The 14221-nt window shown below is 37.7% G+C and overlaps 1 protein-coding gene across 2 annotated transcripts in view; it reads left to right on the top strand.

Annotated features, from left to right (window-relative positions):
- LAMB4 (laminin subunit beta 4) overlaps nucleotides 1-14221 on the top strand; it is a 151018-nt gene that overhangs the window by 16858 nt on the left and 119939 nt on the right. The window contains exons 1-3 of one of the 2 annotated variants that reach the window (XM_077166516.1): nucleotides 1868-2747; nucleotides 8606-8710; nucleotides 13780-13843. In XM_077166516.1, coding sequence (XP_077022631.1) covers nucleotides 13810-13843 — 34 coding nt within the window. In that variant the 5' untranslated portion in view covers nucleotides 1868-2747; nucleotides 8606-8710; nucleotides 13780-13809. Of the gene's footprint in view, nucleotides 1-1867; nucleotides 2748-8605; nucleotides 8711-13779; nucleotides 13844-14221 lie in introns of those variants that run through there. The other variant, XM_077166424.1, reaches the window with a different exon arrangement.

Below are 14221 nucleotides of genomic sequence, written 5' to 3'. Positions count from 1 at the left end.
AGATGAGTCATTTAACTCTTTAGTTTCTTCCTCTTGAGAACAAAGGGTTGGAGCTGCAATTATCTCTAAAATTCTTGCTGGATCTCACACATGACTCTGGGTTAGCAACTTTTGCTTAGAAATGACATGTTTCCACATTTATCAACAACTTAAAATTTTGGTGCATCTTAACATTTCCCTATAAATATTTAAATGCATTTTAATGCGTGTATTTGTCACTTTTAATGCATTATTTTAATTCTTAAAGAAATTATAAAAACTCATTGATGGATTTGAATCCTCTGGCCTCAGGTCACACTGATGTAACACAAGGTAGTTGACATCAATCCTGTCAGGGAGAGTTCTGTTCCTTCCTCATAGCCTGAGGGTATTGTAGGCAAGCCCGCACCCATCTGTCCTTTCAGAGCTTTAGCAAGAATGTCAGCTCCATTAAGTACTGGGATTTTAGCGTCATACAGGTTCACTGAATCTTATTAAAGCCTGATTAGCCGTCTCTGTCTTCCTAAGATTTAGTAATCCTCCACATATCCCGTTAGGACTTGCAAGGCTCATTGTGCACAGTGAAGACTCCTTAGTCCCTGTGAAACCTCCTTTAGTCTGGGTAAGTCTCTTTAGGTGCTGCTTCCTCAGCCTGCATTAGGTAGAAAACCAAGGAGGAAAGGCAGGTGAGGCCATAGCTGAAAAAGGCTCATCAAGTAGTTCTGGTTGACATGAGGCAGCACCAAGGGATTTCTTCCTAGGCTGACTCTTGAGGAAATACCCTGACCTCCAGACGAGATGAAATGTTCATTTTGCTCACATTTAACTTTAGCTCAACTGAATGCATTGAATTATACATTGAAAATAAGCAAGTTTTTTGGTGTGTAATTATAGCTAATGTGAATGTCTTCATTTTGCCAGTTTTGAGGACTCTATGACTTAAGAAATAGACCTAGGATTCTACCCTGCTGAGTTTGGGTCTGCTCCTGCTCTCCTACCTCCCCCTATTTCTGAGAGAAGAAAAAGTAAACAAGTGGGAGGGAGAGAGGAAGAGGAGAGATCTAGAAAAATGCTCACCAAATCATTGATGGTTGCTCTGTGTGATAGACTATGGGGGCAATTTTTACTTTCTTCTTCATACTTTTATATATTGTCTGATTTTTGGTAAATAAGCATATATTATTTTTTTAGGAAAGGGAATAAAACTATTTCCATTTTGGGAAAAAAAAAAGATGTCAAGTCCTGAGAGACTGCTTCTGATGAACTTTTAGTTTAATGGACAGGTTATTTTTCTTGAAAATACCTCCTGTCTGACATCTCCCTAATCGCTAAAAGGTAGCTAGTTAAGCCACACTGAAATGGAGGCAGATATTCTAAGAATACAGCATTAATTTACAGGAAAATAGCTTATGTTAAACTTTTCATAGTTATTTGAAGACAAATTTCTGAAATTTGAAATATTTTGTTACTTTGATTTTCTCTATAAAATGGAGTGACACCTCCTATATTCTGGAGCAGCTAGAAAGAAAAATCTGAGAGGATCAAATGGTAGCCCATGACAAACTCTGGGATCTGTCCTGTAACTACTTGTTGAAGAGTGCTTTGAAAACTATTGCTTTTTTCTTTCTTTGCTTTTTATATGTGTTATTTTATAAAAAAAAAAAAAGTTAAAAAAAAATGGAGTTGCAGATATCAGGGAAAAGTGCATTCAAGGTATAATCAAATTGCTCAAGAATGCAGCAAGCATTTTAAATTCATGTACTTCAAAAGAAAAAACTCTTTTTAATGAATTTCCAGTATTTGAAATGCTTAAAATATATATAAATATTTAGCCTCTAGGGTTTTTGATCTGTGCAATAATTTAAAAGTCTAAGGAAAAATAGTATTGGATTAAGAAGACATCACCAGCCAATCAACTGAACAAACTAAAAAGTTCCTCAATTTCTCTCAAATTCCCCACTGAACTTCCTGCTTAAAAACAAAATGCTACTTTTGGTCTGCTCAGTTACCTGGTGCTTTGTGGAAGTGGTTAGCTTTTATAAAGATATGAAACAAGTTAGTTCAGCAAATATTGATGTGTGCTTCCTCTGTGTTTAGTCCTGAAATGGAAAAGACATAGTTTCTGTCTTCCAAAAGTTTGTTTTCTAGTGCATCAGAAGTGATCGATCTGACCTGAAGGGAACAAAATTTTTAAGCAACACTTGCATCAATTTCAAATATACCAATCAGCCAAAGCACACAACTAAATAGCAGGTAGGAATCTTTCTAAAATACTTCTGAAAGCACCTCAAAGTCTACAAAATCAGTGATTGGGGAATGTTTTGTCAAATCCAATCCCTAAATTTGTAAATGTTGTCATAGTGTAAAGATGTAAACTTAGTTCAGCTTAGTTCACAACCATTATTCTTCTATGAGGGTGTTATCCATGAACTAGTAGGAATCCCAAATATTTCCTTTCAAGCGAAAATAAACTCACCCACTGAACCTACACAGGAGATTAGAAATGGATTATTTAATACAATCACAGGTAAGTAGAATTTAAGACTCAGCTTTTGCTTCATTCCTATCCTATAAATCTGTTTTTCAGAAGAATGGAATTCCAAACCACAAGGCTTTCCCACTTAAATTTACAATCCCACAATAGTTATATCTGCTGAATCACAAGGTGAATAGAAGATACAGAAAGCTTTTAAGATGAGCCTGAGCCAGTTGGGACTGGACAGGGCATTGAAAGCCAAGTAAAAAGAAATATTCCACCTGGTCCTCATGTAAGTAGATCTGGGTGGAATTGGGGTGAGTAGGAGAAATTGCTTCCAAGTTTAGTCTCTTGTTTCTCAGAAATAACCGCTCTAATTTAGCACATCTTATAGCTGGTAATAATCAAGTTACATGAAAATGACCACTGAAGCATGAACCAGAAAAAAATCTTAAATAAAACAGAGAACAAAATATCCCTGCATTATCCCTGGCAATTAAAATTGGCTTTACAGAAAATGAGAAACTGAGCAAACTGAGAAGGTCTAAGGGAAGAAAAAATAATAATAAAATAAAGGAAAATTACATTTTGTTAACAAAGGCAGACAGCCATTGATAGGAGGACTAACAGTTGATTTAAATCACAGGAGCCCTTATTAGAGAACAGAAGAGAATTTTCTGGTTGCTCAAAATTATTAGACACTAGAGAAAGTTGCCACCCTCTTGTCTTGAACATTTTACTCCCTGGAAATCCACCCGGTTTATCTTCTTGTACCATATAATTTCTTTGGTAATTTCTCATGCCTAATGGAAGCTGATCTAGTGTAGTTCAAATCATATGCCCCTGAATTTTAGAATGTAGTTTTAAAAATTCAGATTTTTCTGATGTAAATTTCTCTCTCCATATAGAAATTTAATGTCAGCTTGTTCAAAAAGGTAGGGCCTACTCTATGCACTGGATTAAGCCAGATACTGGATATTAATTAAAGTGTAACATTATAAATCCTTAGCAACAAACAAACAAAAAACTAGTGGTGTGGAGGGTCACACTCAAGTTTATTCATTATAGAAAAGTAGGGGATAAGCTGTCCTAGCTATAACAACAGCTTCATAAGAAGAATCAGTCCATACTCTAAGACCAGAGGAGGAGACAGAAGTGGAGTAGACTAAATTCAGTCTAAATTCTAGTTATGGGCAGCTCTATGGGGATTAAATAAGATCCAGCAGTGGAGAATCCACAGACCTTCAATATTAAGGATCTGTTCACATGGTAGACATAGAAAGGGATCCAGCCTCAAAGGAGAAGACCAAGTACTAGGGCCCCAATCAGAGGAGATAGGCTCAGGGGGTGTGAAGTAGAAGAAGCCTCCTGCTACTGCTCCAGGCTACCTACAATAAAGAAAGGAGTCCTAGAAAGAAGCCCAATTCTGTAGAATGGGCCAGCACAAGTGAAAGTGGGAAGTAAGCTTGAGGGGTGACGAGTGCTGCCCTTTGGTGGCCTCACCTAAAGCACTGGGCCTGGAGATCTGGTTGATAATGAAGGAGATCGAAGGACATACATGAGCTCACATGCTGGAACTGGGCCATTGGCTTCTGGGCCCAGGAAGATGAGCAGCTCAGTGACCAGGGTCAGAAGAGAAGCAATAAGGATGAATCTTCTCTCTGGTCCTTGTCATCAAATTACTCAGAGTAAAGAGGACTAGGCTGATATGAATATAAGTATATACTGATAACACTGCATTATAAGGTAAATCATTTCATCAGAGTACTTCTAAAGAAGGAGGAACCACTAACTCTGCCTGAAGGAGTCAAGAAAAGCTCTACAAAAGTAAAAGATAAATAGAGAAGGCTAAAGTGAAAACATTGCATGATATATCCATGGTCAGAAATGATTAGCTAGATGGTTGGGAAAATGTCAACTATTCCTTTAGCTGGAAAATACTCAGTATAGCCTTTGGTAGCTAGAAAGTATTTCTTACAATGTCTTTACTCAAATATTTTTTATTCAAATCTCTTAATGGAAGAGCTTGGTGTTGATCTAATCTCAAAAGCTTACTCTCTATTCCTAGTTACATTAACCAGACCTCCTCAGACTTACTTGCAGGAATGAGAAATCCTAAAGCAGAATGAAATGGCACCAGAAACACCATATGAACTAATAAGTCAGTACCTTCCTGACGTGGAGATCTGAGACCCCCGAATAGTCAGAAAAGAGAGAGGGCCTGAGCAAACAAGAATGAAGCAAATGACCATTACTCAATTTTAATGAATCCTATGACTATTACTCAGTTTGCTTCTCTTTTCTTATTTTCTGGATTCCTCTGGACCCTTGCCATTTCTTTGTCTCCTTGGATTATCAAAAGCCTGAGTCCCCTCTCTCTTCAAACAGGTCTTGGAAAGATTTCCTCCAGTTCTGTACATGTGCACCTGTAATAAAATTCATCTTCTCACCAAAGAGACTCGTTTCTCTGTTTAGTGCTGGATAGAGTGGATCCAACCATTGAAAAAGCAGTGATTTTTATGGTATCAGAATGAGTGCACAACTATCATGCGGACAGCACAAGTGATGTTAGGACCAAATTGTAAAAACTTTTTCTTATGCAACAATGTTGAAGATTGAATCATGGCCCCCTCAAAAGAGAAGTTCAGGTCCCAACCCCTGGTCCTGTGGTGGGAACCCATCTGTAAAATAGGACCTTTTAATATGTTATTAGTTAAGGTGTGCCCAAACTCTATGAGGGTGGGCTTTAATCCAATATGTCTGAAGTCTTTATAAGGAAGGAATGTGTACACCGAAGAAGTTAATGGTGACCAGCCAAAAGTTGCAAGCTAATAGAATTCAGGAGAGAAAGGAAAAGACATCACCATGTGCATTGCCTTGTGACAGAAAAGCCAGGGATCCCAAAGATTGCCAGACAGACAGAAGATACTGACTCTGGGAAGAAGCAAGACTTCTAGCCCCTGAAATCATGAGCCAATAAAATCCTGTTGTTAAGCTACCCCATTATATGGCTTTTGATTTAGCAGAGGCGTAACTAAAGCAACTGAGAAATTTGGATCCTATAATTGATAGGGAGCCAGGAAAAGTTTGTAGGCAAAGTGATAAGTATAAATCTGTTCTTAGATGCTTTTCTGAGAATAATGGCTCAGAAAAGGCAGAGAATATGATTTGGAAGGCAACTAAAGTCATGTTAGAAAGCCTGTGTTAAAAAAAAAATGACAGCTCAAATGACTATAGACAGTGAAGCTATAGAAGAAAGAATAAATGGATTCGTAAGATAGGAGGAAACTGGGGAATTTCCTTCATTATAATTTTTAATGATCTCACCTTGGGAAAAGCTAAGTTAAGAGTCACACCGAAAATGTCATGTTTTAAGATGTCCTGTTTTAAATAATTGAGGTAGACATAGCTTTGTTTTGATCATACAAACCTGGCCATAGAATACTAAATTGTGTCTTCCTAAACACAATGAAGCGGTTAGGGCAATAATACTTAAGCCTCCACTATTCTTTTTTTTTTTTTTTGAGGAATAATAATTAGATTTTATTTAAATAACTAATACCAAAATATGCATACTATTAATGATAGTGATGGCCATGTGCCAGGCTGGCTCCCAAGTCCTTTCTAAGTATTAATACATTTAATCCTCACAATACCCTCTGAGGTAAGTACTATTATTATCTGCATTTTAAAAGCCCCCACTCTTCTTGAAATTCTCTTAGAAGTATTTCTGATTAACAAACTTGAGGGAGCAGAAATAGAGTTTCAAGAATATAGGCAAGAAGGAAGTGATATAAGGACTGAGCCCGAGTCTTCCTGTTAGAGAAGGCTCTGTGACCCAGACTGACCACTGGAAGGACCTTAGAGGTATCTCAGCAAGTCAGGCAAGAGAAGTCACTAATTCTGCACCAATCACCAGCCATGTCTGTCCTGAGGGAAAAAACATAGGAATCCAGGGGGAAGAGATTGAAGGGACAGCTGACGCCACTTACCTCTTTGTCACTGGACCCTACCAATAACCCCCTTTCTTCTTTTAAAGTGTCTGGTGTTGAGGACTTATGGTCCATGGGAGTAGGTTAGGGTAGCCAGCCTCACAGATTTTGATTGTATGTTTCAGGGAAATGAAAGAGAGAGTAAGAAATTAAGCATAAATGAGGTTCCTGCCTTGAACAAATGAGTGGAAAAATGTAACATTAACTGAGGTGATAAGAAAATGAAGAAGCTGAATAGGTTTGAACAGGAAGTTCAATTGTGGATTGAGATGTGTACCCCAGTTTGGACAAGTTCTTGGTCTTGGTCCCAATTCTGGTGGGTGTGGCCCCATTGTATATAAGATCTCTTTAAGATGTTACTTCAGTTAAAGTGTGGCCCCACTAAATTAGGTTGGGCCTTAATCCAGACCACTGGAGTCCTTTATAAATAGAGTGAAAGTCTGATGGAGAGAGAAGCCACAGGGAGTAAGCAGAAGCTGAAAGCCAGTGGAACCCAGAAGAAAAAGGAAAAGATGCTGCCATGTGCATTCTATGTAAGAGAAAAGCCAAGGACCAAGGATTGCCAGCTGCCAGCCCCAGAATACCATAGTCTTTGGAGAGAAAGCATTGCTTGGCTGATATCTTGATTTTGGACTTCTCCTAGCCTCAAAACCATGAACCAATAAATTCCCATTGTTTAAGCCAACCCCTTGTATGGTATTTGTTTTAGCAGCCAAGAAACTAAAACAGATGTCAATAGACAATAGGAAGATATGGAGCCAAAACTCAGAAGGTAGTTGGGGTTAGAGATTGTGAAAAGAAATGCCTTAAGCTATGGTACTATCCAGATGAGTTTGCCTAAGGCACACACATAGAAAGAAGAAAGAAATGTCCAGCTTATAAAGCCCAGAGGAAGTAACAACATTTGAAAGGAAAGTAAAATAAGCAAATATTTTCTAGTTCATCTCTGGGATATGAAAACCTAAACAACAATTGTTTGCTCCTTAACTTACTGGTATTCAACTCCAGTTGAATCATGGAGCACTTAAGCCTATCCTGCTCAGCCCAGAAGGTACTTATTAGTACAATTTCCAGAACTTCTATACAAGAGTATGCAGTGCCAAAGGATCTGACAAACAGTAAAAGCAGAGAGACGTTTTCAAGGCTAGGTGAAACCTGAAAGACTGACCTTTTCTCATTGAGAATGAGCACACGTTGTATTGTGGGTAGGAGTTATAGGCAAGGTTTATAGAGTGCATGGCCCAGCTGTGATCTAGCCTCCTCAATTCTCTTTTTTTTTTTTTTGTTTGAATGACCTATGTCTTCTCTTTGACAGATACCAGTTTAAACCCGTGAAATGGGTTCATTAATTTTGTCTTAATGTTGTAATTGTTGAGGATAAATGTATTCAAATTCTAAAATCCAAATATTCCATTGCTCTCTGTAAATTCCATCAGATAGAAATTTTTTTCTCCAGATGACCAGAAACTTGATTTTGTAAAGGCAAATTTAGATGCTAAAGCATATCCTTCAAAAAACTATACAAGATGGGTGGGCCACGGTGGCTCAGCAGGCAGGAATGCTTGCCTGCAATGCCACAAGACCCGGGTTCGATTCCCGGTGCCTGCCCATGTTAAAGAAAAAAAAAAACTATACAAATTAGTGAATAATGAAAACATCTACATTGATCAACTACTGTTTTCCAGGTTGAGAGTCTACATACTTAGCAAAACATTATTATTGGAAGTAGCATTATTTAATCTGAATATACCTATATCTTTCACCCAGGTAAACTTAGAGTGTCTCTTCCAAAACAAACAATTCAATCCTTGAGAGGACATTGCACCTCGGTTGCTTTTGTGAATACATTTTAAGCCTTTTATTCTTTGTGAGCCTTTCTCCTTTATTTCTCACTGTTCAAGCAACTACACCCTAAACTTTTCTTATAAATACAGTAGGAATGTTGTAGTTTGCTGCAGCCCTGATCTCAACTCCTTTTAATCACTGCCTTCTGAAGTTTTGCATGTAAATGAAAAAAATTTACTGTAAAATCGAGCTCTCTATCCCTCTGTATATAGGATGGGTGTGTGTAAAAGCCAAATCCTAAGGCAAGTAAATTCACAAATCAGCTTTTTGGCAGGTTTTGGAATACCTCTCATCATTTTTTTCCTACCTGTAGGTGCCTCAGGGAAAACACTTTCTGCTTAAATTGACTCTCACTTTCAGGTGTGCCTTTACATGCCATGTTTGCTGCCTCTGCTTCCGACACAGACTCTCAAACCCGGTAAGTCTCGCCTTTTCCCTTCCTAGCAAGTTGGCTTCCTGTTTTTTTTTTTTAATATTAAAAGAAGGTATTATTTGGGGCGTATGTGGAAAATCAAGATAAGGTGAAAATAGAATATAATATATTACAGTATAGAGATAATCATTACTTTTACAAAACAATAATCAGATGGCATTTATACATAAGGTTATTGCAGCAAAATGCATTGTCCATTGGCAAAAATGATGTTTCGTTCATTAATAAGGTGCAGTCAATGAATTGAGTATTTCTGTCCCTTGAAGGAAGCTTCAAATGAGGTAGTGTTGAAATGCACAATTTTAAATTGTGTATTAGGTGAGCATTATTTTTGTCAAGGTAATATAACATGACAACGTTAGAAGAGGCTTAAATTTATAGAACTACCTAGATCTTCAAAATACTTCTGTTAGTATCATAGATATTTATAAATATTAAATTTTAAGGAAAGCATGGTTTCTGCCTGTAATTGCAAGAAAATTAAATTTTATAGGTTTGCATTCTACAATCCTTACTGTGATACAATTTAGACAAAACACAGTCAAAATATTTAATGATTCCTGATGTCACGTGCGAAAAATGTGTTATACACATAAGAGAAGTTAAACATAAGAGGTCTATGAAAATTGTCATTCAGACGTATGAAACTACCCATTTTAAGCACACCAAGTAAAGAGTTAAGGACTAAAATAATTGTATTTATTATCATTATCCATGTACATATATGACCAATGAATTTAGCAAGGCAAAAATTTCACATAGCCCCTGTAAGGCTTCACAAATGTCACTCTAGCAAACCAAGCAGAGAAGCAGCACCAATTAAATGATGAAGGAAAGGTATGGACGGGATTACCACAACTTCTGAAACTGTATTAAGTGTGCAGCTATAGGTTTTATAATGCCTGAGTAGGTGGTTTCATATACCAGAACTTCTCAAGGTTGCCAGGCATAATATAACACTCATCTAGTTTGGGGCTTAGAATATACAAAATGTGACATCAAAAACTGGGAGGAAGAGTAGAGATCAGCAGTTTTTGGAAATGAAGGGTGGAATGAGAAGGCTTTTGGCTAAGGGCACTGAAGCCACTTCCAGGGCTGGATAATTTGGACTGGGTAATTCCTTATTTGGGGGGTGGGGACTCTCCTGTAAAATGTTTGTTTGGCAACATTCCTGGTCCCTACCTATTAAACACCAGTAGTGTCCACCCTCCCCTATCAATTTTGGTGACAACCAAAATTGTCAGCAGACATTGCCAAGCATCCTTTGTAGGGCAAACCCCCACCAGTTAAGAATTACTGGGCTAGTGGGAAGTAGGAAAGCAGATATATACCTGGGTATTTTTAGGGATCGGACACAATCCATCTCATTGAGAAGGAGACCATTCTTCAGGAGGTAGAACTGAGGGAGGGAGGACACAAAGAATTACTAGGTAACAGAAAAGCCTACAAAGTCTATTTGTAAGGTGAAAAGAAGAAATAAGAAAATCAGGGATGATTTAAGTCCCTTGACCACATTTTATTGGGCCTTTTTTAAAAAAAAATATTTTAATTATATAATATAACATATATACAAAGCAAAGAAAGAAAAAAGCAATAGTTTTCAAAGCACTCTTCAACAAGTAGTTACAGGACAGATCCCAGTGTTTCATGGGTTACATACCATCTCTAAGATTTTTTCTTCTAGCTGCTCCAGAACATAGGTGGCTACAAGGAATAAATATATTTTATCATCACAATCAACTTTTTTTCTTTTTCGTGAAAAATAACATATATACAAAAAAGCAATAAATTTCAAAGCACACCACAACAATTAGTTGAAGAACAGATTTCAGAGTTTGATATGGGTTACAATTCTACAGTTTTAGGTTTTTACTTCAAGCAGCTCTAAGATCCTGGAGACTAAAAGAAATATCAATTTAATGATTCAGTAATCATATTCGTTTGTTAAACCCTACCTTCTCTGTATAATTCCACCATCACTTTTCATCTTTCTATCTTTATTGGACCATTTAAGAGAGAATATTTTTAGGGGCTTGTATTAACCAGAATCATCCAGCACTTCATTTCCCTGTGCCTCAGGGAATTCAAAAGCAGAGATAGCTGGTACAAGGGAGTTTAAACCACAGTGTTGGCATTCCTTTGGGCCACTCCCACTACTTGAGTGGAGGAAAAGAACACAGGGAGCCATTTTCCCTTCATCATTCCATTTGGTCCCTGCAGAAACCCATAGCAGGAATAAATCAGATCACAAGCCAGTTTTTCTGATATGAAAGATATAAATCCTTCCCTGGAAGTGGTTCAGGATCAGATTGTCTCACATAGGAGTTTTAACAACAGCTCTAAATGGAGACCCTGAATAAGTGATCTTTCAAGCTCCTCCCAGGTATGATAGAAGAAATTTCAGGAATAATGACGAGCGACTCTATCTATAGCCCTCCTTATCTTCAAGTCTTCAGATTTCAAGACAGCCCTAGTTTCGCACTGGGGCTCTGGAAGGAAAAGGTTGTGAGACTGAGAGAAAGTTAAGGGCTGGTAAGTCCCCAAATATGAGTGATAAGGCCAGACAAGGCTGTGGGGGGGAAAGCAGCGCAAAGGTCAGCAGCAGGGAGCACCCCAGGATCAGCATTTGATACAGAGAGCTTGAAACGAGGGCAAAAGCAGCCCTGGTAGGGAGCGCCAATTCCAGAGCATAGCCAGGCAAGGCCTTCAAGGGAGGGCAGGTGAGGTGAAGTGAGTAGAATAGTCAGCAAATTAAAATCGAGCGAAAACACTGTGCAGGAGATTGATATCAAGATTAGACACTGACATATTTTAACCCACAAAATGCAACCCACAGCAAATCAAATCAACAAATGTTTTTGACATGTATCTAAGTACTTGTGGGGACAAAAAGATAAATACTTGCCTTCAAGTATTTATAAACTATTAGGGAAGTTTAGACAACATCATACAATTTTTTTTAAAAAGCCTATGAGAACCTATGTCCATGCAAAAATGTGTACGCAAATGTTCACAGCAGTGTTATTAATAATGATCAAAAAGCAGAAACAACCCAAATGTCCATCAACTGATGAATGTATAAACAAAATATGGTATATCCATAACAATGGAATACTATTTGGCCATCAAAAGGGATGAATTAGTGATTCATGTTGCAACACAGATGAACCTAGAAGACATAATGTTAACTGAAAAAAGCCAGACACAAAGAACCATGTATTGTATGATTCCATTTGTTTGAAGTGTCCAAAATAGGCAAATCCATAGCAACAAAAAGTTGATTAGTCATTGCTAAGACAATGGTGGGTGGGGGTGATGATTGTTAAAAGGAGCCTAATTTTCTTTTGGGGGTAATGAAAATGCTCTAAAATTAGATAGTGGAGATGGTTGCCTAACTCTGTGAATATTAAAAATGTATTAAAAACCACTGAATTGAATACCTTAATGGTGAACTTTATGGTAAGGGCATTATATCTCAAAAAGCAGAGATATAATTTTATTTTTTTATTTTTTTAAAAAGCAGAACATATTTTATAGTCTTAGAAAGATAATAAAAGTTGTGCAGAATATCCCCACTCAGAGAGATTAGTTTCATTCTTTTTTTCTACTTTCTCCCTAGAAAGGTATCAGTCATATAAAAAGCACCTATTCTAATAGGAAAATCAGTTTTGGATATTGAGGGGCTAGAAAAAGATGCCCTATACTGAACAAATGCTAGGAAACACATACACATTCTGACAGGAATGGGTCTTGTTAAGGCAGAGCTCAGCAAAGGATGCCCACACCCACCTGCTCTGCTGACAACAAACATGGCAGCCGGGACCTGTACTGTATAACTACGGGACTGCCCAGGCACACAGACCTGGGCTGAGAATGCAACAAGAACAAAACAGTAGGTTCTCAATAAATATATACTGCCATGCTTAGGAGTGGCAGCACCGATCTTCACAGCATGGACTTGGAGTTACTTAGGACGAACTTGGGCGGACGTCAGACTCAGCTGGAGGGCTCAAAAACACACAGAATGTTAGGTTCCACACCCAGAGTTTCTGAATCAGCAGGTCCCAGGCAGGGCCTTAGAAGTTATAGTTCTAGCAAGTTTCCAGGTGCTGCTTATGCTGCTGATCCACTAGGGAAACTAACCATCTGGGTTTGCTCAGGACTGGGTGGGTTCCCAGGATCCCAGACTTTCAGTGTTAAAACCAGAAAAGTCCCAGACAAGGAAGAATGAATTGGTCACCCTAATAAATCCAGAGACCACACTTTGAGAACCACTTTTTAATGAAAGAAGATAAAATGACTTTGCTGAGAATTTGGATTTAAAAAGACAAAGAGGAATCAAAGATGACCCTCAGGTAGGTCCATGATTATGCCGGTGAGTCCAAAACTTTTCTGCATATTGAAACCAACTGGAATCCTTGAAAGAGACTGATGCTGGGCCCCACCACCCCCACTTATTCACATTTCATTGGTATGGAATGTGACCCAGGCAACGAGAATTTTTAAAACTTCCCAGGTGATTCAAAGGTACAACAAAGTTCAGGGGTGAGCTACACTGGGTTATGCCCTCTGAGAATGAAATCCAGGAGGAGAGTAGGGGGCGGAGGGTGGGGAATAATGAGTTTTAGATGTTGGAGAACTGCCAGTGGTTCTTACCCAGACAACATATCAGGTATCAGAATGAATGAATGGGGAGAAGTGCTTTAAACACATAGTCTCCCGGGCCCCACAACCAGAAACTCTGATTTAATAGGTCTGGGTTGGGCCTGAGCACTGGTAGGTTTTAAAATCTCCCCAGGTGTTTCTAAGGAAATTAATATTTAATTCACACAAATATTGAGTTACATGATATTAAAACTTGGAAAACATTAATAGCAAGCTATATTTCTACTTACAAATATGTTATATACTCATCTACAATCAAGGTATTGTAGGTTTTCTGTCCCTAAAAGTAAGAGCCATCAGACAGATTTGAGGGCTTATAAATACTATGTGATGATGTTAATTATTGACTCTAAGTTACATGACTTGAACTTTTTTTTTTAACCTAGTAGAATTGGAGTTAATCATTTCCTGGAAAAATAATGGAATTTCAACTGATCGGTTTTTTGCACCTTGGTGAGTATTAGCTGGCAAAATCCGTTTCCTGCTTGTTTTGAATTTTCTTAAAAGATTTAGTAGAAATAATTTCTAAAGACATCCACTTCTTTTTTTATATGTACCACTGTAGATTTGTAGGGTTATTCTCTTGTATAACTGTGTGAAGCAACTAGAAATTCCACACGAGTGTTTTAGTATCCACACATAGGTATTTTTTTCACTCTTCAATGAATATTACCAGCAGATAATGCTAGTAAAATAGTCTCTGGTTCTTAATTTACAGGTATAATGTGTTTTGATTTTTTTTAAATAGCTCTGCTTTTAAAAAAATATTTTTATTGAGATATCTTCATATATGTATATATATATACAGTCCATCTAAAATATATAATCAGT

Source organism: Tamandua tetradactyla, chromosome 1 (genome assembly GCF_023851605.1).
Source record: "Tamandua tetradactyla isolate mTamTet1 chromosome 1, mTamTet1.pri, whole genome shotgun sequence".
NCBI lineage: Eukaryota > Metazoa > Chordata > Mammalia > Pilosa > Myrmecophagidae > Tamandua > Tamandua tetradactyla.
This window is presented reverse-complemented; position numbering and strand designations above follow the sequence as displayed.